This window comes from Ranitomeya variabilis, chromosome 1 (assembly GCF_051348905.1).
Source record: "Ranitomeya variabilis isolate aRanVar5 chromosome 1, aRanVar5.hap1, whole genome shotgun sequence".
Classification (NCBI taxonomy): Eukaryota; Metazoa; Chordata; class Amphibia; order Anura; family Dendrobatidae; genus Ranitomeya; species Ranitomeya variabilis.
In genome coordinates this window covers 601,007,629-601,033,416 of record NC_135232.1, presented here as the reverse complement: position 1 = coordinate 601,033,416, position 25,788 = coordinate 601,007,629, and the positions used below count along the sequence as shown (strand labels likewise).

At 46.9% G+C, this 25,788-nt stretch overlaps 1 protein-coding gene across 1 annotated transcript in view; it reads right to left on the bottom strand.

The window, feature by feature from the left end:
- SV2A (synaptic vesicle glycoprotein 2A) overlaps positions 1-25,788 on the bottom strand; it is a 187,088-nt gene that overhangs the window by 29,895 nt on the left and 131,405 nt on the right. Inside the window, exons 3-8 of the mRNA XM_077259019.1 lie at positions 20,632-20,812; positions 16,553-16,704; positions 16,233-16,366; positions 10,889-10,978; positions 5,722-5,832; positions 4,200-4,288 (exon numbers count right to left, since the gene is read on the bottom strand). Of these exons, the coding sequence (XP_077115134.1) occupies positions 4,200-4,288; positions 5,722-5,832; positions 10,889-10,978; positions 16,233-16,366; positions 16,553-16,704; positions 20,632-20,812 (757 nt within the window). The remainder of the gene's footprint in view (positions 1-4,199; positions 4,289-5,721; positions 5,833-10,888; positions 10,979-16,232; positions 16,367-16,552; positions 16,705-20,631; positions 20,813-25,788) is intronic.

Here is a 25,788-nt window from a genome sequence, read left to right as displayed (position 1 = left end):
GTACTGCTGTTCACGACAACGCGGTCACCTTACTAGTGATTGTACCTGATACCACAGTTCACAACAACAACACGATCACCTTACTTTTGAATGTACCTGGTGCTGCTATTCACAACACGGTCACCTTAGTAGTGATTGTACCTGGTATAGCTTTTCACAACAACGCAGTCATCTTAGTAGTGATTGTACTTGGCACTGCTGTTCACGACAACGCGGTCACCGTAGTAGTGATTGTACCTGGTACTGCTGTTCACAATAACGCAGTCACCTTAGTGATTTTACCTGATACTGCTGTTTACGACAACGCGGTCCACTCACTAGTGATTGTACCTGATACTGCTGTTCACAACAGTCACCTTAGTGATTTTACCTGGTACTACAGTTCACAACAACACAGTCACCTTACTTGTGATTGTACCTGGTACTACTGTTCACAATAACGCAGTCACCTTAGTGATTTTACCTGGTACTGCTGTTCACGACGCGATTACCTCACTAGTGATTGTACCTGGTACTGCTGTTCACAAAAACGCGATCACATTAGTACTGATTGCATCTGGTACTGCTGTTCACAACAACATGGTCACCTTACTAGTGATTGTACCTGGTACTGCTGTTCACGACAATGCAGTCACCTTAGTAGTGATTGTACCTGTTACTGTTGTTCATGACAACATGGTCACCTTAGTAGTGATTGTACCTGGTATGGCTGTTCGCAACAACACAGTCATCTTAGTAGTGATTGTACATGGGTTGCATGGGAGCCGGCTCTTGATTCTATACCCCCAAGAAACACGAGTGTACTCTGTGAGCATGTCCATTGCAGTGCAAAATAAAAGTAAGAGTTGGTCTTGGTCAGACTATTTGCCCAAGGCAAATTTAACCCCTTCATGACCTCAGCTTTTTTCAGCTTTGCGTTTTTATTTTTCGCTCTCCTCCTTCCCAGAACCATAACGTTTTTATTTTTCCATCAGTATGGCCATGTGAGGGCTTATTTTTTGCGGGCAAGTTGTACTTTTTTTACGACACCATTGGTTTTACCATGTCATGTACTAGAAAACGGGAAAAAAATTCCAAGTGCGGTGAAATTGCAAAAAAAAAATCCCACACTAGTTTTTTGTTTGGCTTTTTTGCTAGGTTCACTAAATGCTAAAACTGACCTGCCATTATGATTCTCCAGGTCATTACAAGTTCATAGACACCAAACATGTCTAGGTTATTTTTTATCTAAGTGGTAAAACAAAATTGTAAACTTTGCTTAAAAAAATGGCGCAATTTTCCGATACCCGTAGCGTCTCCATTTTTCGTGATCTGGGGTTGGGTGGGGTTGGGTGAGGGTTTATTTTTTGCATGCCGAGCTGACGTTTTTAATGATATCATTTTGGTGCAGATATGTTCTTTTGATCGCCCGTTATTGCATTGTAATGCAATGTCGTGGAGACCAATAAAACGTAATTCTGGCATTTTGAATTTTTTTCTCGCTATGCCGTTTAGCGATCAGGTTAATCCTTTTTTATTTACTTTTGCCATGCTTCAATAGCCTTCATGGGAGGCTAGAAGCTGGCGTAGCCTTATTGGCTCTGCTACATAGGAGCGATGCTCAGATCGCTTCTATGTAGTAGAGTTGCAGAATTGCTATGAGCGCCGACCACAGGGTGGCACTCACAGCAATCCGGCATCAACAACCTTAGAGATCTTCAATAGACCTCTGGTTGTCATGCCGACGCATCTCTGACCCCCGATCATGTGACGGGGGTCAGTGATGCGCTCATTTCCAGCCCGATGGCCAGAAGCGCAAGTTAAATCCCGCTGTCAGCATTTGACAGCGGCATTTAACTAGTTAATAGTGGCGGGTGGATTGCGATTCCACCCGACGCTATTGTGGGCACATGTCAGCTGTACAAAACAGCTTACATGTCCCGGCTTTGATGCGGGCTCACTGCAGGATGCAGGGGATCTGACCTTTGACATACTATTCCATCCAAGGTCAGAAAGGGGTTAAGAAAACCCGCCATGGGCTTTTATTTTTGAAGCGGACAACAGGATGGTAGTAGGATGGTCCGTTTCCTCCTGGCCAGGTCTTACAAGTAACCTACGGCCACAGGTTCCTTGTAAAAACCCTGCAGCAAAAGGTTGGGTGTGTCAGTCTTGGTTTTGCAAACATGCAGAGCAGGAGGCTCTGCAAAGCTTCAGCCTGTGTGAAGTAACATGGAGCCAAGCGGAGCCGAAAGGCCTGGTATCCCTCAGCGTGACACGGCGATGCAGTCGACCACAGCAACTGGTCTCACTTACAGACTGTCTTGTTTCCCGGCTGCGATCCTGAGGATACCTTTTGTGTTCCAGCTGTAAGTTTCTTTAGACATTAAAAGACATTTGTTTTGAACTTTTCTGTGGTCACTGCCTCTATGTCACACTGCACCAACCCCGCTGCACTAAACTAGTCATCAAGGCTAAGAGCACACTGTGATATCACATATCAGCTAAGGCTACTTTCACACTTCCTTCTTTTGTCCTCCGTCGCAATCCGTCAATATGGGCAAAAAACGGATCTTGCAAATGTGCTTGCAGGCGGACGCGACGCACAAAAAAAGTTCAATGTAACGTTTTTATGTGCGACGTGTCTGCCATTTTCGACGTCGCATGCGCGGCCGAATCTCCGCCCCCTCCTCCCCACTCATCACAATGGGCAGCGGATGCGTTGTAAAACTGCATCCGCTGCCCACGTTGTGCTAAATTTTAGCACAACGTCCGTCGGTACGTCGAGCCGACGGTTTGCGACGGCCCTGTACCGACGGAAGTGTAAAAGTAGCCTTACAAGTCAATATTACAGGCTTACACAAACAAAAGTCTGTTTTCTTGACCAGCCAGAAAGAAATGCTTGAATTCAAAATTCAACATACAGATAATAGTCTATTCTTGGTTTGCTAAAAACAGGTTAATCTGGTTAAGATACAATGCTGTGCCTCTACAACTTGGTACTGCAGTTCACAGCATCTTAATCACATTCCTAGAGTATGTACCAGGTATTGCAGTTCATGGCAATTTGGTCACCTTCATAGTGACTGTGACTGTTATGGTACTGCAGTTTACAGCAACGTGGTTGCATTCCTAACAACTCTACCTGACAGTGCAGTTTTCAGCAACTTGGTTAAATTCCTAATGACTGTACATGATACTGCAGTTCACAGAATTTAAATCCCTTTCCTAGTGACTGTATCTTAATCACTCTCCTAGTGACTGTACCTGGTACTGCAGTTCACAGCATCTTAATCACATTCCTAGTGACTGTACCTGGTACTGCAGTTCACAGCATCTTAATCACATTCCTAGTGACTGTACCTGGTACTGCAGTTCACAGCATCTTAATCCCTTTCCAAGTAACCATACCTGATACTGCAGTTCACAACATCTTAATCACTCTTCTAGTGACTGTACCTGGTACTGTAGTTCACAGCATCTTAATCCCTTTCCTAGTAACCATACCTGATACTGCAGTTCACAGCATCTTAATCACTTTCCTAGTGACTGTACCTGGTACTGCAGTTCACAGAATTTAAATCTCTTTCCTAGTTACTGTACCTGGTACTGCAGTTCACAGCACCTAAATCCCTTTCATAGCAACAGTACTTGGTACTGCAGTTCACAGCATCTTAATCACATTCCTAGTGACTGTACCTGGCACTGCAGTTCACAGCAGCTTGGTTTCATTCTGGTCAATGACAATGAATGGGATTACAGTGTTAGACCTAGATTGCAGTGGGACCCAGAGCAAAATCTTGTAATGGGGCCGTACCTCCGTGGTGCCCTATACACTCAGTTATCGGTGCCATGAATGAGACATGCTTTATTATTGCACCCCTTCCTCAGGTGCCTACAGTCATCACCTAGATGGCAAACGCAACTTTTCAATACTTTTGCCTGTGCACTTTCCAAAAGTGCGCACTGCCCTGCTTCTGATGGATAAGCAGGTGTAATAAATTATTGAAGACTAAGGCCCTCCTAGCCCTAATGAAGCTACCATCTCCAGTCTCGTCAGAAGTGAAGGAAGACAGTCAGTCGTTCCCACAACGATAATAATTTCACAAAGCTGATATTAGTAAATGCAAGCAGATTGGTAAAAATCAACAGAAACACCAGAAAATTCCTGCACCCAAAATCCCAGACTCCCCCTTAATTCCACTGCAACATGACAAACCTACCTGAAAGACATGGTGAACCAAACCGCCATCATCATAAGCGTGACGCGCTTGTATTCTGGGGCAAAGCACTGCTGAAAATTAGCCCAAACCTGCAAACGAGAAAATCATGGCTATCGGAAAATTCTCCAAAATAAAAACAAATCAAATGCAAAAATAAAAACAAATTAAACATTCAAGAGTATATAAAACTGAAACATACAGTATATCTTGTCTATGTCCCTTTCACTATACAATTATTTTTCCAATAGGGTCAAATTTTTCTGGCAATGACACTGAATTTAGTGATCTGCTATTATAGTCCTCCGCTGATGCTTACATCAAAACAATTCCTCACATCTTCCTCTGATGCTTTCATTAGAGGAATTCTTTACATTCTCTGATTCTTTTATCTGAACTAATCTTCACATTCCCATCCTATCCAATCATCAGAATGATTCCTTACATTGTCCCCGTTATTCTTTTATCAGAATAATTCTTCAAATCTCCCTCGGATCCTTTCAATATAACGATTCATCACTTTCTCGTTTGATACTTTCTTCAGAATGATTTTTCAAACCCTCATCTACTCCTTCCATCAGATTGATTTTTCACATCCTTCTCGAATCCTTCCATCGGAACGATTCTTCACATCGTCATCTGATTCTTAACTTAGAAAGATTCTCCACATCCTTAGAACAATTCTTTATTGATCTTTTCATCAGAACGATTCTTTACAGTGGCATGTAAAAGTTTGGGCACCTCTGGTCAAAATCACTGTTATTGTGAACAGTTAAGCAAGTTGAAGATGAAATGATCTCTAAAAGGGCTAAAGTTTAAGATGACACATTTCCTTTATATTTTAGGCAAAATATATATATATTGTCATCTTTTACATTTTAAAAATCAGATAAAGGAAAATGGGTAGATGCAAAAGTTTTTGCGCCCTGCATGGTTAGTACCCAGTAGCACCTCCTTTCACAAGTATCACAGCTTGTAAACACTTTTTGTAACCAGTCAAGGGTCTTTCAATTCTTGTTTGAGGGATTTTCATCCATTCCTCCTTGGAGAATTCTTCCAATTCTGTGAGAATCCTGGAATCCATATGTTTGGAACATTTTCCTTGATACATTCATCAGATTGATTCTTCACATTCTAATCTGATATTTTCAACATAACCATTCTTCACATCTTCCTCTGCTCCGTTTCATCAGAATGATTTTTCACATCTTCCTCTTACCACTTTCTTGACAGTGACTCTTCACATTCTCCTCTGATCCCCATGATCACAACGGTAATTCAAATGCTCTTCCGATTCTTTTATCAGAACGATTCTTCACATCCTCTCCTTACAGGGTCACATATCTCTGAATGTTTTTCTTCAAGCACAAAATTGCCCGAATACTCTGTTCCAGAAAACTCCACGTTTGGCATATATATACTGAAAATATGTACAGACACATCAACTGTAAATCTATAGTATAGAGTTAATTTATATAATGAGTCATAGTTATATCTTTGCCTTTGTAGTAAAAAAAAGTCTTACCTGCTGAGACAAATTCAAAATCCGAATCATCCAGCGCCGGTGCCAATTCCCGGTATCAGACTGGATCTCAACCAGTTCATCCTCTTGTTTAATAGTCTTTATCTGAGTGATCTGCGAGGACAAAGTTGTCCAGTAAGTAATGGTGGCTGGTAATGGCCTAAATTATCCAAAATGTATAGTATGTTTCCACCTTAAAAGGATCAAAATAATCTGCAAAAATTTTTTAAAAGTTATATTCATTCGCCAGCCCTCTACTACCTGCTGCTGATGTCCCGAAATCAGGTATTGTCTGCAGCGGTCACATGTCCATGTGTTGGGATCTCATTGCTGTAGCAAAAATATACACTGCCTGCAGACCGGGAAGGAGTTGTGCTGGACCAGTGAGATGAATCTGCCTAATTTGTTATTGTTCTACACTGTTCTGTGGTGGTTTTAAGTAATTTTTCTTCGCTGCACAACACATTTTAAGAGAGGCTTAAAGTGATATAGTGATAGGGTAGGTCTGAGATCTCAACTATTGAGAAGAGAGGAGATCTCCACCAGTAGGATGAAATTTCCACCATTGAGAAAAGATCTCCACCAATGAGATAAGATTCCCACTGATGAGATTATATGAGATTTCCACCAATAAGAAGACATGAGATCTTCACCAATGAGATGAGTTTCCCACTATTGAGATTTCCACCAATGAGATAAGATGACATCCCTTCCATTGAGATTATTATTATTAATATTTATTTATATAGCACCATTGATTCCATGGTGCTGTACATGAGAAGGGGTTACATACCAATTACAGATGTGACTTACAGTAAGCAAACTAACAATTACAGACTGATACAGAGGGCGAGGACCCTGCCCTTGCGGGCTTACATTCTACAGGATGGTGGGGAAGGAGAGAGTAGGTCGGGGGGGGTTGCATCAGCTCTGGTGTTGGTGAGCCGGTAGCTCCGGTAGTGGTGAGGAGGCAGCGGGGTCATTGCAGGCTGTAAGCTTTCTTGAAGAGGTGGATTTTCAAGTTCCGTCTGAAGGATCTGAATGTACATTCACTCTCTGAATCCCTCCTCCCTCTCACAGACATAAGTTGCGGATAACGCTGCCGCTCTATATAACACCACAATAGCTGCAGCTTTGGAATTTCTTGCCACTTTCACACATACCAAAGCTCACAAAATCAACAGACAGCCCTGGAACACCAGCCTGACTAAAGAACTGAGGCAAGCTTCCAGGGCTGCAGAGCGGAGATGGAAAAGATCCCACTCCAACGAGCACTTTATCGCATTCAAACAGTCCCTCGCTACTTTCAAGACCACACTCGCCACAGTAAAACAAACCTACTTCTCATCTCTCATATCCTCCCTGTCTCACAACCCTAAACAGTTATTCAACACCTTCAACTCTCTCCTCCGTCCCCCAGCACCTCCTCCCTCCCCACTCATCTCAGCTGAAGACTTTGCCTCATTTTGCAAGCAGAAGATTGAGAACATCAGAGACAGTTTTAGTCGACAACCCCCAGAGCCCTTCCTCCCAACTACCCAGCCCTCCACCTCCAAAACCAACTTCTCCACCATTACAGAAGATCGACTCTCCACTCTACTCTCAAGATCGCATCTCACCACCTGTGCACTTGACCCGGTCCCTTCCTACTTCATCCCAAACCTCGCCACAGTCTTCATCCCAACCCTAACCCATCTCTTCAACCTATCACTAACAACTGGTGTTTTCCCCTCAAACTTTAAACATGCCTCAATCACACCTATCCTCAAAAAGCCCTCTCTTGACCCATCCTCTGTATCGTCCTATATCACTTCTCCCCTATGCCTCAAAACTACTGGAACAACACGTCCATCTTGAACTGTCCTCCCATCTATCTTCCTGCTCCCTCTTCGACCGCTTACAATCAGGCTTTCGGTCACACCACTCCACTGAAACTGCCCTAACTAAGGTCACCAATGACCTATTAACCGCCAAGAGCAAGCGACACTACTCTATCCTCCTCCTGGACCTGTCCTCTGCCTTTGACACAAAGGACCATTCCCTATTACTACAGACCCTCTCATCCCTTGGCATCACAGACTTGGCCCTATCCTGGATCTCGTCATACCTAACTGACCGAACATTCAGCGTCTCCCATTCACACACCACCTCCTCACCTCGCCCCCTATCTGTCGGAGTCCTGCAAGGCTCAGTTCAAGGGCCCCTGCTCTTCTCCATTTACACTTTTGGCCTGGGACAGCTCATAGAATCTCACGGTTTTCAGTATCATCTCTATGCTGATGATACACAGATCTACATCTCTGGACCAGATATCACCACCCTACTAACCAGAATCCCTCAATGTCTATCTGCTATTTCATCCTTCTTCTCCGCTAGATTTCTAAAACTTAACATGGACAAAACAGAATTCATTGTCTTTCCCCCATCTCACGCAACCCCCCCAACGAACCTATCCATTACAGTAAACGGCTGCCCACTCTCCCCAGTCCCACAAGCTCGCTGTCTCGGGGTAATCCTCGACACTGATCTCTCCTTCAAACCGCATATCCAAGCCCTTTCCACTTCCTGCCACCTTCAACTCAAAAATATTTCACGGATCCGTACATTCCTAAACCAAGAATCTGCAAAAACTCTAGTCCATGCCCTCATCATCTCCCGCCTCGACTACTGTAACCTCCTGCTCTGTGGCCTCCCCTCTAACACTCTCGCACCCCTCCAATCTATTCTAAACTCAGCTGCCCGACTAATCCACCTGTCCCCCGCTATTCCCCGGCCTCTCCCCTCTGTAAATCCCTTCACTGGCTCCCCATTACCCAGAGACTACAGTACAAAAGCCTAACCATGATAAACAAAGCCATCCACAACCTGTCTCCTCCATACATCTGTGACCTTGTCTCCCGGTACTTTCCTGCACGCAACCTCCGTTCCTCACAAGATCTCCTTCTCTACTCCCCTCTTATGTCCTCTTCCCACAATCGCATACAAGATTTCTCTCGCGCATCACCCCTACTCTGGAACTCTCTACCACAAGATATCAGACTCTCACCTACCATCGAAACCTTCAAAAAGAACCTGAAGACCTACCTCTTCCGGCAAGCCTACAACCTGCAGTAACCACCGATCGACCAAACCGCTGCATGACCAGCTCACCTCACCTACTGTATCCTAACCCAACCCTTGTAGATTGTGAGCCCTCGTGGGCAGGGTCCTTTCTCCTCCTGTACCAGTTGTGACTTGTATTGTTCAAGATTATTGTACCTGTTTTTATTATGTATACCCCTCCTCACATGTAAAGCGCCATGGAATAAATGAACGCTATAATAATAAATAATAATAATAATGTGGTTGATAGTCAGACATGTTGGGGCACAGAATTCCAGAGGATGGGGGATATTTGGGAGGTCTTGAAGGTGATTAGGTGAGGAGCAAATAAGTGTGGAGGAGAGAAGGAGGTCTTGGGAAGACCAGAGATTACGTGAGGGAAGATATCGGGAGATTAGTTCAGAGATATATGGAGGAGACAGGTTATGGATGGCTTTGTAGGTCAGTATTAGTAATTTGAACTGGAGGGAATGGGAGCCAGTGAAAAGATTTGCAGAGGGGAGAAGCGGAGGAGTAGCGAGGAGAGAGATGAATTAGTCGGGCAGCAGAGTTAAGGATGGCCTAGAGAGGTGAGAGAAAGTTAGCAGGGAAGGCACAGAAAAAGATGTTGCAGCAGTCGAGGCGGGAGATGATGAGGGCAGGCACAAGCATTTTAGCAGATTAAGGGTTGAGGAAAGGTCGGATTCTGGAAATATTTTTGAGCTGGAGGTAACAAGAGGTGGAAAGAGCTTGGATGAAGAACAAGGCAGAATCAAGAGGTACTCCGAGGCAGCGGACTTCCAGTACGGGGGAAAGAGTGTCATCAGCATAAAGGTGGTACTGGAATTCATGGGACTTTATGAGTTCTTCCAGGCCAAGTGTATAGATTGAGAAGAGTAGGGGTCCTAGAACAGAGCCTTTGGGGACTCCCAACAGAGAGAGGGTGGGATGAGGAGGTAGAGTGGGAGTGGGAGACACTAAATGTGCGGTTGGAAAGGTATGAGGAGATCCAGGATAGGGCGAGGTATTTGATGCCAAAGGAAGAGAGGATCTGTAGTAAGAGGCAGTGCTCAACTGTGTCGAAAGCAGAGGACAGGTCTAGAAGGAGGAGTATAGAGTATTGTTCGTTAGCTTTGGCTGTAAGTAGGTCGTTAGTAATTTTGGTCTGGGCAGTCTCAGTGGAATGATGGGGATGGAAACCAGATTGTAGATTGTCAAAGAGCAAGTTAGATGAGAGGTGGGAGGAAAGTTCAGCATGGAGGTGCTGCTCCAGGAGTTTAGAAGCAAATGGGAGCAGCGATATTGAACGATAACTGGACATAGCGGTTGGGTCAAGGGTTGGCTTTTTAAGGATAGGGGTGATTGTGGCATGTTTGAAAACAGAAGGGAAGGTACCAGAAGTTAGTGATAGGTTGAAGAGTTGGGTTATGGATGGGATAAGTGTGGTGGTGAGGTTGGGAAAGAGGTGGGATGGGGTCAAGCGCACAGGTGGTGAGGTGTGGTTTGGAGAGGAGACAATTAAGCTCCCTTTCAGTGATGTTGGAGAGGGAGGTTATGGGGGAAGAGCATTGGTCTGGTATACAAAGGGGTTGTGGTGGTAGAACAACAAAGACTTGCCTTGTTTGGTCGATCTTATTTTTGAAGTGTGTGGCTAAGTCCTCAGCAGAGATGAGGGAGGTTGGAGAGGGCAGTGGTGGGCGGAGGCGGGAGTTAAAAGTTTTGAATAGTAACTGTTTGGGGTTGTAGGGAAGATACGAGGGTTGTGAAGAGATGAGATCCCCTTCAAAGAGATTAAATCCCCCCAAAGGAAATGAGATCTCAACCAATGAACTCTCCACCAAAGAAATGAGATGATGAGACCACTGATGAGATGATGAGACCACCACCGATGAAACTAGATCTCCACCAATGAAATCCTCACCAAAAATATGAAATTTCTATCAATGAAATGAGATCTCCACAAATGAAAATGAGATCTCGACCAATTGATTGATGATATAGTGATCCTCATTTCTTACAATCATTGGGAAGTCTCAACCTATTTAAAGAAAACCTCTTTAAGTGAGTGCCCTGTAACATGTCTACTTACAGAGAAGACGCTTTCTGGGTGGCCTTTGGCCCGCATGTTGGTGTCATGAACTTGCTTTAGAACCATCCAAGCTTCATCATGTTTTCCGTTCTAGAAAAGATGTTGAAAAGGGTTAATCGTATGTTAGTTCACATACAGGAGTGTCCTATAGACATCCCCGACTCTGCAGATATTACTCTGCATGAAGGAGATTCCTATACACGTCACTGGCCCTGCAGATGTTATTGCACATACAGGAGAATCCGATACACATCACCGGCCCTGCAGAGGTTACTGTACATACAGGATAGCCCTATACACATCACCGGCCCCGCAGATGTTACTGTACATACAGGAGAGCCCTATACACATCACCGGCCCCGCAGATGTTACTGTACATACAGGAGAGCCCTATACACATCACCAGCCCCGCAGATGTTACTGTACATACAGGAGAGCCCTATACACATCACAGGCCCTGCAGATGTTACTGTACATACAGGAGAGCCCTATACACATCATCGGCCCCGCAGATGTTACTGTACATACAGGAGAGCCCTATACACATCACCGGCCCTGCAGATGTTACTGTACATGCAGGAGAGTCCTATACACATCACCGGCCCGCAGATGTTACTGTACATACAGAATAGTCCTATACACATCACAGGCCCTGCAGATGTTACTGCACATACAGGAGAGTCCTATACAAATCACCGGCCCCGCAGATGTTACTGTACATGCAGTAGAGTCCTATACACATCACCGGCCCGCAGATGTTACTGTACATACAGAATAGTCCTATACACATCACAGGCCCTGCAGATGTTACTGTACATGCAGGAGAGTCCTATACACATCACCGGCCCGCAGATGTTACTGTACATACAGAATAGTCCTATACACATCACAGGCCCTGCAGATGTTACTGCACATACAGGAGAGTCCTATACAAATCACCGGCCCCGCAGATGTTACTGTACATACAGAATAGTCCTATACACATCACAGGCCCTGCAGATGTTACTGCACATACAGGAGAGTCCTGTACAAATCACCGGCCCCTCAGATGCTACTGTACATACAGGAGAGTCCTATACACATCACTGGCCCCTCAGATGCTACTGTACATACAGGAGAGTCCTATACACATCACCGGCCCCGCAGATGTTACTGTACATGCAGGAGAGTCCTATACACATCACCGGCCCTGCAGATATTACTGCACATACAGGAGAGTCCTATACACATCACCGGCCCCGCAGATGTTACTGTACATACAGGATAGTCCTATACACATCACCGGCTCCGCAGATGTTACTGTAGATACAGGAGAGTCCTATACACATCACCGGCCCCGCAGATGTTACTGTACATACAGGAGAGTCCTATACACATCACCGGCCCCGCAGATGTTACTGTAGATACAGGAGAGTCCTATACACATCACCGGCCCCGCCGATGCTACTGTAGATACAGGAGAGTCCTATACACATCACCGGCCCCGCAGATGTTACTGTACATACAGGAGAGTCCTATACACATTACCTGCCCCACAGATGTTACTGTACATACAGGAGAGTCCTATACACATGACCGGCCCCACAGATGTTACTGTACATACAGGATAGTCCTATACACATCACCGGCCCCGCAGATGTTCCGGCACATACAGGAGAGTCCTATACACATCACCGGCCCCGCAGATGTTACTGTACATACAGGAGAGTCCTATACACATCACCGGCCCCGCAGATGTTCCGGCACATACAGGAGAGTCCTATACACATCACCGGCCCCGCAGATGTTACTGTACATACAGGAGAGTCCTATACACATCACCGGCCCCGCAGATGTTACTGCACATACAGGAGAGTCCTGTACACATCACCGGCCCTGCAGATTTTACTGTACATACAAGAGAGCCCTATACACATCACTGGCCCTGCAGATGTTACTGTACATACAGGAGAGTCCTATACACATCACCGGCCCTGCAGATGTTACTGCACATACAGGAGAGTCCTATACACATCACCTGCCCTGCAGATGTTACTGCACATACAGGAGAGTCCTATACACATCACCGGCCCCGCAGATTTTACTGTACATACAGGAGAGCCCTATACACATCACTGGCCCTGCAGATGTTACTGTACATACAGGAGAGTCCTATACACATCACCGGCCCCGCAGATGTTACTGCACATACAGGAGAGTCCTATACACATCACCTGCCCCGCAGATAATACTGCACATACAGGAGAGTCCTATACACATCACCGGCCCCGCAGATGTTACTGTACATACAGGAGAGTCCTATACACATCACCGGCCCCGCAGATGTTACTGTACATACAGGAGAGTCCTATACACATCACCGGCCCCGCAGATGTTACTGCACATACAGGAGAGTCCTATACACATCATCGGCCCCGCAGATGTTACTGTACATACAGGAGAGTCCTATACACATGACCTGCCCCACAGATGTTACTGTACATACAGGAGAGTCCTATGCACATCACTGGCCCCGCAGATGTTACTATACATACAGGATAGTCCTATACACATCACCAGCCCCGCAGATGTTACTGTACATACAGGAGAGTCCTATACACATCACCGGCCCCGCAGATGTTACTGCACATACAGGAGAGTCCTGTACACATCTCCGGCCCTGCAGATGTTACTGTACATGCAGTAGAGTCCTATACATGTCACCGGCCCCGCAGATGTTGCTGTGCATACAGGAGAGTCCTATACACATCACCGGCCCCACAGATGTTACTGTACATACAGGATAGTCCTATACACATCACCGGCCCCGCAGATGTTACTGTACATACAGGAGAGTCCTATACACATCACCGGCCCCGCAGATGTTACTGCACAGACAGGAGAGTCCTGTACACATCACCGGCCCTGCAGATGTTACTGTACATGCAGTAGAGTCCTATACATGTCACCGGCCCCGCAGATGTTACTGTACATACAGGAGAGTCCTATACACATCACTGGCCCTGCAGATGTTACTGTACATACAGGAGCATCCTATACACATCTCCGGCCCCGCAGATGTTACTGTACATACTGGAGAGCCCTATACACATCACCGACCCCGCAGATGTTTCTGTACATACAGGAGAGTCCTATACACATCACCGGCCCCGCAGATTTTACTGTACATACAGGAGAGCCCTATACACATCACTGGCCCTGCAGATGTTACTGTACATACAGGAGAGTCCTATACACATCACCGGCCCCGCAGATGTTACTGCACATACAGGAGAGTCCTATACACATCACCTGCCCCGCAGATGTTACTGCACATACAGGATAGTCGTATACACATCACCGGCCCCGCAGATTTTACTGTACATACAGGAGAGCCCTATACACATCACTGGCCCCGCAGATGTTACTGTACATACAGGAGAGTCCTATACACATCACCGGCCCTGCAGATGTTACTGCACATACAGGAGAGTCCTATACACATCACCTGCCCCGCAGATGATACTGCACATACAGGAGAGTCCTATACACATCACCTGCCCCGCAGATGATACTGCACATACAGGAGAGTCCTATACACATCACCGGCCCAGCAGATGTTACTGTACATACAGGATAGTCCTATACACATCACCGGCTCTGCAGATGTTACTGTAGATACAGGAGAGTCCTATACACATCACCGGCCCCGCAGATGTTACTGTACATACAGGAGAGTCCTATACACATCACCGGCCCCGCAGATGTTACTGTAGATACAGGAGAGTCCTATACACATCACCGGCCCCACAGATGTTACTGCACATACAGGAGAGTCCTGTACACATCACCGGCCCTGCAGATTTTACTGTACATACAGGAGAGCCCTATACACATCACCTGCCCCACAGATGTTACTGTACATACAGGAGAGTCCTATACACATCACCGGCCCCGCAGATGTTACTGTACATACAGGATAGTCCTATACACATCACCGGCCCCGCAGATGTTCCGGCACATACAGGAGAGTCCTATACACATCACCGGCCCCGCAGATGTTACTGTACATACAGGAGAGTCCTATACACATCACCGGCCCCACAGATGTTACTGCACATACAGGAGAGTCCTGTACACATCACCGGCCCTGCAGATTTTACTGTACATACAGGAGAGCCCTATACACATCACTGGCCCTGCAGATGTTACTGTACATACAGGAGAGTCCTATACACATCACCGGCCCTGCAGATGTTACTGCACATACAGGAGAGTCCTATACACATCACCTGCCCTGCAGATGTTACTGCACATACAGGAGAGTCCTATACACATCACCGGCCCCGCAGATTTTACTGTACATACAGGAGAGCCCTATACACATCACTGGCCCTGCAGATGTTACTGTACATACAGGAGAGTCCTATACACATCACCGGCCCCACAGATGTTACTGCACATACAGGAGAGTCCTATACACATCACCTGCCCCGCAGATGTTACTGTACATACAGGATAGTCCTATACACATCACCGGCCCCGCAGATGTTACTGTACATACAGGAGAGTCATATACACATCACCGGCCCCGCAGATGTTACTGTACATACAGGATAGTCCTATACACATCACTGGCCCCGCAGATGTTACTGTACATACAGGAGAGTCCTATACACATCACTGGCCCCGCAGATGTTACTGTACATACAGGATAGTCCTATACACATCACTGGCCCCGCAGATGTTACTGTACATACAGGATAGTCCTATACACATCACCGGCCCCGCAGATGTTACTGTACATACAGGAGAGTCCTATACACATCACCGGCCCCGCAGATGTTACTGCACATACAGGAGAGTCCTATACACATCACCGGCCCCGCAGATGTTACTGTACATACAGGAGAGTCCTATACACATGACCTGCCCCACAGATGTTACTGTACATACAGGAGAGTCCTATACACATCACTGGCCCCGCAGATGTTACTGTACATACAGGATAGTCCTATACACATCACCGGCCCCGCAGATGTTACTGTACATACAGGAGAGTCCTATACACATCACCGGCCCCGCAGATGTTACTGCACATACAGGAGAGTCCTGTACACATCACCGGCCCTGCAGATGTTACTGTACATGCAGTAGAGTCCTATACATGTCACCGGCCCCGCAGATGTTGCTGTACATACAGGATAGTCCTATACACATCACCGGCCCCGCAGATGTTCCGGCACATACAGGAGAGTCCTATACACATCACCGGCCCTGCAGATGTTCCTCTTGATACATTAAACCATGATGTATTGTTAGACATCTCAGAATACTCCTAAAAGTGGATGAAACTTATCCGTACCTCGAGATAGAAGCGCGGACTCTCTGGCATGGTGGTCAAAGCTCCAATGGCAAACACAGAAGGAAATGCACAAACCAAGACGAACACCCGCCAACTATGGAACTGGTACGCTGAGCCCATCTGGAAGCTCCACCCTGCGGAAAAAATGTGTAATTATTATAATCATCAATGTCAGCGGGTACGAAGGCAATAGTCTAATCCTTGCTATACTCTTTCCTCATGTCAGAATGTGGTGAGAGAAGGATCAGGCATATTGGATTTCAACATGCCTGATCCTTCTGATCTAAAATGGTTTGTCCGGTTTTAGAAAAACAACTCACCATAATGAGGGATGATGGCCCAGGCCATGGCGGAGGCATAGATACCCCCGATCATCCAGAACATGGACAGCCAGCTCAGGTGCTCTCCTCGCTTTTCCTGGGCAAGGAATTCAGAAAAGTAGGAGAAGACGATAGGAATCGATCCACCGATTCTGCAATGAATGAGGGATGTGAATTAGTGGCATATAGAGCTGTCACCAACACTACAGATCACAGCTGTCATAAGTTATTATACATTGTCGGTGGACATACACTGCATTACACTGCTCTCTGCATGCATAGCACTGGGTACAGGATTCATGCTTGCGGTCAGTCAATTGAAGCAGTCCCATTTAAGTCAAGGGACATATATGCCATAGAGATGAATGAGATTATCTCCCTGCAGCCCCTCCTCCCGAGGCTTCTCCTGTAAGACTGAAGCTAGAGCACATGACCACAGGCATCGGGAGCTTCCCTAGAGGCGGGGCATTTAGTGATAACCAATCAGACATTCTCCTTCCCCTGCTGGGCAACGCAGAGGACTAATGGGAGGAAGAGAAATTGGCCAATCAGGAGAGTGGGGGAGAAGCCTATTCAACGCTGCGACAGAAGAAAGAAAAGGCGCAGGAGAAGGGTAGAAAGAGATAGAGCTGGCGGCAGCTGCAGGGAGACCGGAACTGCGGCAGGTTAGCGGCACTGTGCTCCCGCTTCCCCTCACCCCCAGCAACCAGTAACCTGGTATTAGGCTGCTTTCACACATCAGTTTTTTGCCATCAGTCGCAATCAGTCAAATTAAAAAAAAAACGGATCTGTTGCAGATTGTAAAAAACTCATGCGACGGATCCGTTTTTTTGCCGGATCCAACTAGCTAATTCGGCTAGTTGGATCCTAAAAAATCGGAGCATGCTCAGTTTAAAAAAATGTAATCCGTCGCCGGAATCCGTCATTTGATAAATCCGACACCATAGGCTTCCATTCTAGCAAACGCCGGATGGCGCCGGATCCATCGCTGTCCAAACGTCTCCGGCCGCCGGACCGACAATTTTCGATGGATCCGGTGAATGACGGATGAAACGTGAGGCCATCCATCGCAATCCGTCGCTAATACAAGTCTATGAGAATAAAACGGATCCGGCGGCATCAGTTGCTGGATCCGTTTTTTTCAAAATTCGACAAGATTGTGACTGATGGACAAAAACTGATGTGTGAAAGGGGCCTTAGGGGTTTTCTCTTCTTCACACATAAAGACAGTCCACACATTGCCTTACAGATTCTGTGACTGGAAACACCTTTATAAATGTTATCTGTACTCAGTGATGTGATCGTCCTCTCTGAGGGACCCGCGACCATCTGCTCTGAGGGGACCGTGACCATCCCCTCTGAGAGTACCACAACCGTCTGCTCTGAGGGACCCATGACCGTCTGCTCTGAGAAAACATGCAACCGTCCGCTCTCTGAGGGATCCGCCACCGTCTGCTCTGAGGGACCCGCGACAGTCCGCTCTGAGGGACCCGCGTCCATCCGCTCTGATGGACCCGCGACCGTCCGCTCTGATGGACCTGCAACTGTCTGCTCCGAGGGACCCGCGACTGTTCGCTCTGAGAGAACCCACGACCGTCTGCTCTGAGGGACCCGCGACTGTCCGCTCTGATGGACCTGCAACTGTCTGCTCCGAGGGACCCGCGACTGTTCGCTCTGAGAGAACCCACGACCGTCTGCTCTGAGGGACCCGCGACTGTCCGCTCTGAGAAAACCGCGCCTGTCCGCTCTGTGAGACCTGCTACCTCCCGCTCTGAGAGACCCGTGACCATCCACTCTGAGAGACCTGCGACCATCCGCTTTGAGGGGACCACGTCCATCCGCTCTGAGAGAACCGTGACTGTCCGCTCTGAGAGAACCATGACTGTTCGCTCTGAGAGAACCGTGACCGTTCGCTCTGAGGGAACCTTGCCCATCTGCTCTGAGGAGACCGTGACCATCTGCTCTGAGAGTACCATGACCATCCTCTCTGAGAGATCCGTGACCATCCGCTCTGAGAGAACCGTGAACGTCAGCTCTGAGGGGACCGCGACCGTCCTCTCTGAGACACCGTGACCATGTGCTCTGATGGGACCAAGGACGTCCCCTCTGAGAGAACCGCGAAAGTCCCCTCTGAGAAAACCGTGAACGTCCCCTCTGAGAGAACCATGACCGCCCGCTCTTAGGGAACCGCGACCATCTGCTCTGAGAGAACCACGACCATCCGCTCTGATTGACCTGCCACTGTCCGCTCTGAGAGACCCGCGACCATCTGCTCTAAGAGAATTATGACTGTCCGCTGTGAGAGAACCGTGACTATCTACTCTGAGGCCGTCTGCTTTGAAAGAAGTGCCACTGTCCACTCTGAGGAATCTGAGACCGTCTGCTCTGAGGGGATCACGACCATCAACTCAAACAAAAAAAGGACCGTTTTCTGTGAGAGAACCGCGACAGTCTGCTCTGAGGGAACTGTGACCATCAGCTCTGAGGAAAACGTGACTGTCTGCACAGAGGGAACTGCAATGGGCATCTGTGACATCATCACAACCTACCGTTCTGAGAGACCCATAACCAGCTGCTCTGACACACCTACAACCTACTGCTCTGAGAGACAAGCCACCATCTGCTCTGACATACTGTGTGCTCTGACACCACCATAACCTAGCGCTCTGAGGAACCTGCGACCGCTTGCTCTGACACAAATGCGTCCGTCCTCTCTGTGGGACCAGTGACTATCCACTCTAGGGGATCCTCAAGCCTCTGCTCTGATGCAATCGGGACCATCTACACTGAGGAACCGCTGGTGTCCACTTGGAGGCACTGACAGAACACTGACTGTCCGCTCTAAGGGAACCGCAACTGTCTGCTCTGACAACATGTGACCGTCCACCTTGATGGATGTCTGCTCTCAGGGGTCCTGGGCCACCTACTCTAAGGGGATCACAACTGTCCGCTCTGAATGGCCTATGACTGTCCACTCTGAAGGATCAGAGACTGTCTAGTCTCATAAGATTGCGACTGTCTGCTCTAAGAGGACCGCGACCATCTGCTCTTGGAACCACAACCATCTGCTCTGGGGTACCCTCGACCATCTGCCCTTTTGAGACCCCGACTGTCCTTCCTGAGGAACCCGCGACCATCTGCCCTTATGGGACTGTGACCATCCGCTGCGAGGGACCCACAACCTTCTGTGGGACCCGTAACCGTCCGCTCTGGGGGACCCCCAACCATCTGCTTTGATGCGTCTGCCTGCTCTGAACTACCACAACTGTACTCACTGACAGAATGGTGACCATCGGTTCTGATGGACCCGTGACCATCCTATCTGGCAGAACCGTGACCATCCACTCTGATGGGCACGCGATCAGCCACTCGGAGGGGACTGTGACTGACCGCTCTAAATCAACCACGATTGTCCACCATGAGGGAACTAGGACTGTCCGCTCACAATTTGTCCAAAGACTCTCAATCTTGCCGGGAGTAGTGGTGTTAATCAATGATTTCATTTCTCATGCACGCACTTTAGGCTGGATCCACACAACTATGTTTCACAAGCATGGAGGGAGAGAGAGCGATCTGCAACTAAAGGGAGCCAAGAACCAGCGGCAAGTGAGCAGCGCTGTGCGGTTCTGTGTTCTCTCTAACAGAAATGTGACTATGCACTCTCCGCCATGATGTCTGGATAAGCCACCCGTCTCCTACCTGAACTCAACTGCCATAAGCATATATGAGACTGTTGAGTTTGAGTGTGAAGACCCACAGCCGTTCTGAAATAAGGGAGTGTGTAAATTCGGCCTCAGTAAGGGTCATCTCGCACATAGTAACACCAGTGTGGTTAAGATGTTGTCAAAAGCTGACAAAGAGTTGACCTGCGCTTTTATAACATATCATCATGGTGTGACATTGACTGTAAATGGCCATGTGGTTATGCAGGTTACTCTGCTTATTATCTGTGAGACCATACAACCATTACCAATCATTTTTAAAGTTTTATGTGCATGTAGCTGATGAGTGGGCCACCAACCAATCAATCTTACTGGTGGGCCCAGACGACCCTGGATAGATAGATGATATCGTCTTACCCCACACCGGATAGAAGTCTGCAGAACAGGAAGGTCCCATAGCCTTGAACAAACGAAGAGAAAAAGGCGAAGACGCTATTCACAGAGAGGGAGATGAGCAGGCACTGTTTTCTACCGATCCGGTCCGCCATTCCTCCCCACAAGAACGCTCCCACCATCATACCGAGATACACAATGAGACCTGCAGAGAAATCATGGAGAGGTCACATTACTCCTACTTTTTGTATCACACCCCAATATGGCTACATATTAACCTGCCAGCAAATATTCATAGATGTTACTGATCCTGATCCAAAATATCGGAAAATGTGTCCTGTAGAAACTACGACTCGTCCCACCAAAAACACAAATGCTCGTACAGCTATGTCAATGGAAGAATAAAATTGTGACAGTTTTTGTAGGAGAGGGAATCTCTGAGGGTTACTAAAAAGCGAAAATTGGCTACTGTGGAAGGAGTTGTCTAACCCTTCTAAGTATTGGCAATTCTCTATGAGGTCCTCCTCTATTTGCCAACTATACAGAGTGTCTTTCACTTTGGAGGACCCAGCAGGTCTGTGCGTTACATAGACAGGCTACTGATTTCAGTTGAGTGCTATGTAATCCTTCCTCTTGCCTGTGGAGGTGCTGTAGAGAGCTTAAACACTTGCTGCCACGTTCCACCACAGACCACATGGGACCACCAATGATCTGATGATGGTAATTAGGAGTTAGTCAGGCAACCATAATGAAGCTTTTCGGACAAGCGCTCACACTACTATAACATATCAACCATTTTACTCTATTCGTAAAGTCGCAGTAAATCTACTGCCATGTTTTATTCACACACATCCTTAAAATTAAAATCTCAGATAAATAAAACATGCAAATATTATTTAACGTCAAATATTTGCTTCCAAACTTAAAATTCACTAGAGGATTTCCACATAAATATGTAATCAGGAGGGGAAATCACAAGATGAATGCTCGTAGGGCTGGAGAGGGGATGTCGCACTGTTAACTCAATCCGTGACGGAGGCTTCCTACACAGCCATTGCTGTCCACTTCGCTGTCAGGGGAGGGTTTGCAGTGACTCTAATAAGCAGCTGGGGCCTTCTGAGTCAGCAGCGGAGGATGTGGGAATAATTCTGCTGCGGGCAATGTGAACTCTTAGGCTACGTTCCCAAGATCAGGAAGCACTTTGGATGCAGCGCATTTTTGCTGCATCCAAAGCGCTGCGTTCTAACCACGCAGATAAATCCGAATGTGTTCACTGAACTATGCGGATTTACTGCACCCAATACATTCTGTGTTGGAAACAGGATCAGTGCAGGATAAGTACTGTACGCACACAGTGACGGTACCAGCAGAATAGTGAGTGCAGCTCTGGGGTATAATACAGGGTGTAACTCAGGATCAGTAATGTAATGTATGTACACAGTGACTGCACCAGCAGAATAGTGAGTGCAGCTCTGGGGTATAATACAGGATGTAACTCAGGATCAGTACAGGATCACTAATGTAATGTATGTACACTGTGACTGCACCAGCAGAATAGTGAGTGCAGCTCTGGGGTATAATACAGGATGTAACTCAGGATCAGTAATGTAATGTATGTACACAGTGACTGCACCAGCAGAATAGTGAGTGCAGCTCTGGGGTATAATACAGGATGCAACTCAGGATCAGTACAGGATCAGTAATGTACTGTATGTACACAGTGACTGCACCAGCAGAATAGTGAGTGCAGCTCTGGTGTATTATACAGGATGTAACTCAGGATCAGTACAGGATCAGTAATGTAATGTATGTACACAGTGGCTGCACCAGCAGAATAGTGAGTGCAGCTCTGGGGTATAATACAGGATGTAACTCAGGATCAGTAATGTAATGTATGTACACAGTGACTGCACCAGCAGAAAAGTGAGTGCAGCTCTGGGGTATAATGCAGGATGTAACTCAGGATCAGTTCAGGATCAGTAATGTAATGTATGTACACAGAGACTGGACCAGCAGAATAGTGAGTGCAGCTCTGGGGTATATTACAGGATGTAACTCAGGATCAATACAGGATCAGTAATGTAATTTATGTACACAGTGTCTCCACCAGCACAATAGTGAGTGCAGCTCTGGAGTATAATACAGGAGGTAACTCAGGATCAGTAATGTAATGTATGTACACCGTGACTGCACCAGCAGAATCGTGAGTGCAGCTCTGGGGTATAATACAAGATGTAACTCAGGATCAGTACAGGATCAGTAATGTAATTTATGTACACAGTGACTGCACCAGCAGAATAGTGAGTGCAGCTCTGGGGTATAATACAGGATGTGACTCAGGATCAGTACAGGATCAGTAATGTAATGTACTGTATGTACACAGTGAATACACCAGCAGAATAGTGAGTGCAGCTCTGGAGTATAATACAGGATGTAGCTCAGGATCAGTACAGGATCAGTAATGCAATGTATGTACACAGTGACTGCACCAGCAGAATAGTGAGCACACCTCTTGAGTGCAATGCTGGTTGTATGTCCAGACCAACACAGGATCAGTCATATATAGTGATGAGTGAGTATGCCTGTTTGTTAGGCAACCCCCTCATGTATTCAAGCTGACTAGCAGCCGTAAATCATGCAGCTGCGTCGACATAAAGTAAATCTCCGAGCACGCCAAAATACTCGGAGACCACCTGAGCATGCTCGGAGAAACTTGAGCAACAAGCATACTCGCTCATCACTAGTCATATATGCTGCTATACACACACACTTTTCGGCCAGCCTCAGTAGATCTGCAGGTACATATAGCTTTCTAGGCTATGCAGAAATTTCACAGCCCATCAATCGATCAGTTTCCTTTCTGAAGCTAGCAATTTACCGAGATAATGAGCCCTAACAGAGTGCAGGCAGCCTGGATAGCTCTTTATCAGCCCTTTCAAACTTCATCTCCATGGCAAACACAGTAATCATTCTGTCTCCCCAGCCTGTGGCAGTGACAGGATGCAGATGACAGACGCACATAGTCATCAGGTCTGAAGGAGCTGATTTAGAAACAATCCCAGCTCCTGCCTGCTCGCTCTAATTACTGAGGGCGTTAATAAGTGCGCAGGTAGCCAGCGTCGTGACTGCTCTCTGTCTGCACGCTGACTTTCCTCCTCTCCTTTGCAGCTCATGTTTACATCCTTCTTGACACGATTAATATGCAGTTAATGTTGGTATGCAGCTTTTATTGTGACAAATGGAGGGAAAAAGTGTGCGGCACAAAATGCCAACTCGTATACTGACTGCCAAGTAACATCACTACTAGAGATGAGCGAATGAAATTTGCCACGAGCAATGTAGTTTGCATGAATCGCTCAAAAATGCCCGAAGCAGAAGATTTCATCAGCTAGAGAAGGCTCACATTACCTCAGGAATGACCAAGCGAGCTTCCCTATCATTACTTGCAGCTATCCTATCACATGGTATAGCGCAGTCAATCAGGAGGGACTATCATGGCCTGTATAAAAGCCGAGGTGGGAAATGCAGCAGCCGCTTTGTAGAGAATCTGGATACTGAGAGGATGTCACAGCTCAGCAATAATGATTGTGAGGAGTTGGCAACAGACTTTTTCCAGCACGGAGCACTCGTACGTCGATTTTATTGTTGTATTTATTAGAGATTTGCTTGCTTGCCAGTTTAAGTGCACTAATTTCACCTGGAAAGTTTTTAGCTTTCGGAATCAATGTTTCCATTCAGTGACAGTAAGCAGAGGAAGACGTGTGGGCTGGATCTCATATTTACATAAGGCCTACATTAGCATTTCTGTCCTGCATCTGGTGGGGGCATATGTGTCTTTGTTCCTCTTTTCGGGGGGCATCCCTAATACACAACCCTGCAGACAGGCTGGAAACTCGGCTTTTGGAATATTCTTTATTCTTTGAGCTAAAAGTAAAGGTTTAAGGGGGAGGGTGTGAACACTTCTACCCATCCAGGGGGCCAATCCCAGGAGAGGTAGAATAATAAGCCACATGTTTAGTGAGGCAGTTGTTGCAGTGATGCTGAGGGGTGAGAATCTGTTGGTGAGGTCTTGGTGCCCCTCTATGGATGGCCTATGGAGATTGGAGATCGTTTGCCAGATGGAGATTGCTACAGTCATGATATCTATCTTCTGGATGTGAGGAACTATCTTAAGGACTGTTGTTGTCAGCTGGGGCAGGAGATATGTGGTACGGTGAGGGTATGGAGCATAGACTGTGACTACAGACTATACTGGTGGGAGATACAAAAGCTGTGGGCCAACCAAAAGTTGGGATACAGTGGGTATCGCCTGGCACGGGGCCAGTGGAACTACTGGCTCCAGGATGGGATCTGTTCTACTGGGGACATTGCATTGTGACCATCTACCCAGAATAGTTGTAAGACTGTGGACGTAAGGAAGAAAAAATAGTTGCATTGTTAACCTGCCTAGGTGATCACCACAGCCTCACATCTTCACAATGATAATGTGGGAAAGTGGAACAACAAGCCCCTCTTTCTTGCCCTTGGGGAAGGAACTGAATGTTTTCATCGGGTGAATGAAAGTGTAGCTATGACTCAATGTAATATTATTATAGAAGGAAGGGGGTGTAGGCATGTGTAGATGCCATTAAATAGAAGTTTATCAACAGTACAGAGTATTCCAGGAGAGAATGGATGAAGGCCGGGGAGCAGCCAGGTTCACCTCTATATAACGAGCACCACAACCTCCGTGCTCCTCTTTCCCCGGTTGGTTGAGCCATGTTATGGAATGTAATGTAGGAGAAAATTGTGACTTGATCATTTGAGGAGAGGGTGGCGACAGGCGATGCTCTAGTGAGCAGGCGGCATTTTGCTGAGGCATCCTATAGATGATGACCTACTTTCTCCGGATCAGTCATCACCACTCTCGCTGCTCCACGTCTATCCGATTTGCAGAGGTTCCTTCACATTTGCTCGTCACTTAGATTTCTGTGTGGGTGTGTGGATGGATTTGTTCTTGCCCACAGCCGGCGGTAACTTTCCAAGCTGTTGGACATGCTCCCGGCTGAGCTGACTTTTGAAGCATGCGGGCAGGAAAATGGCTATTGCCAAGGAAAATGCATGTCCTTTAGAACAAAAGCTGAAAAAAGCAATGTATTTGGGTTCAAGCGGTTCTTGTATTCACTCGGAGACCCAGTCAGC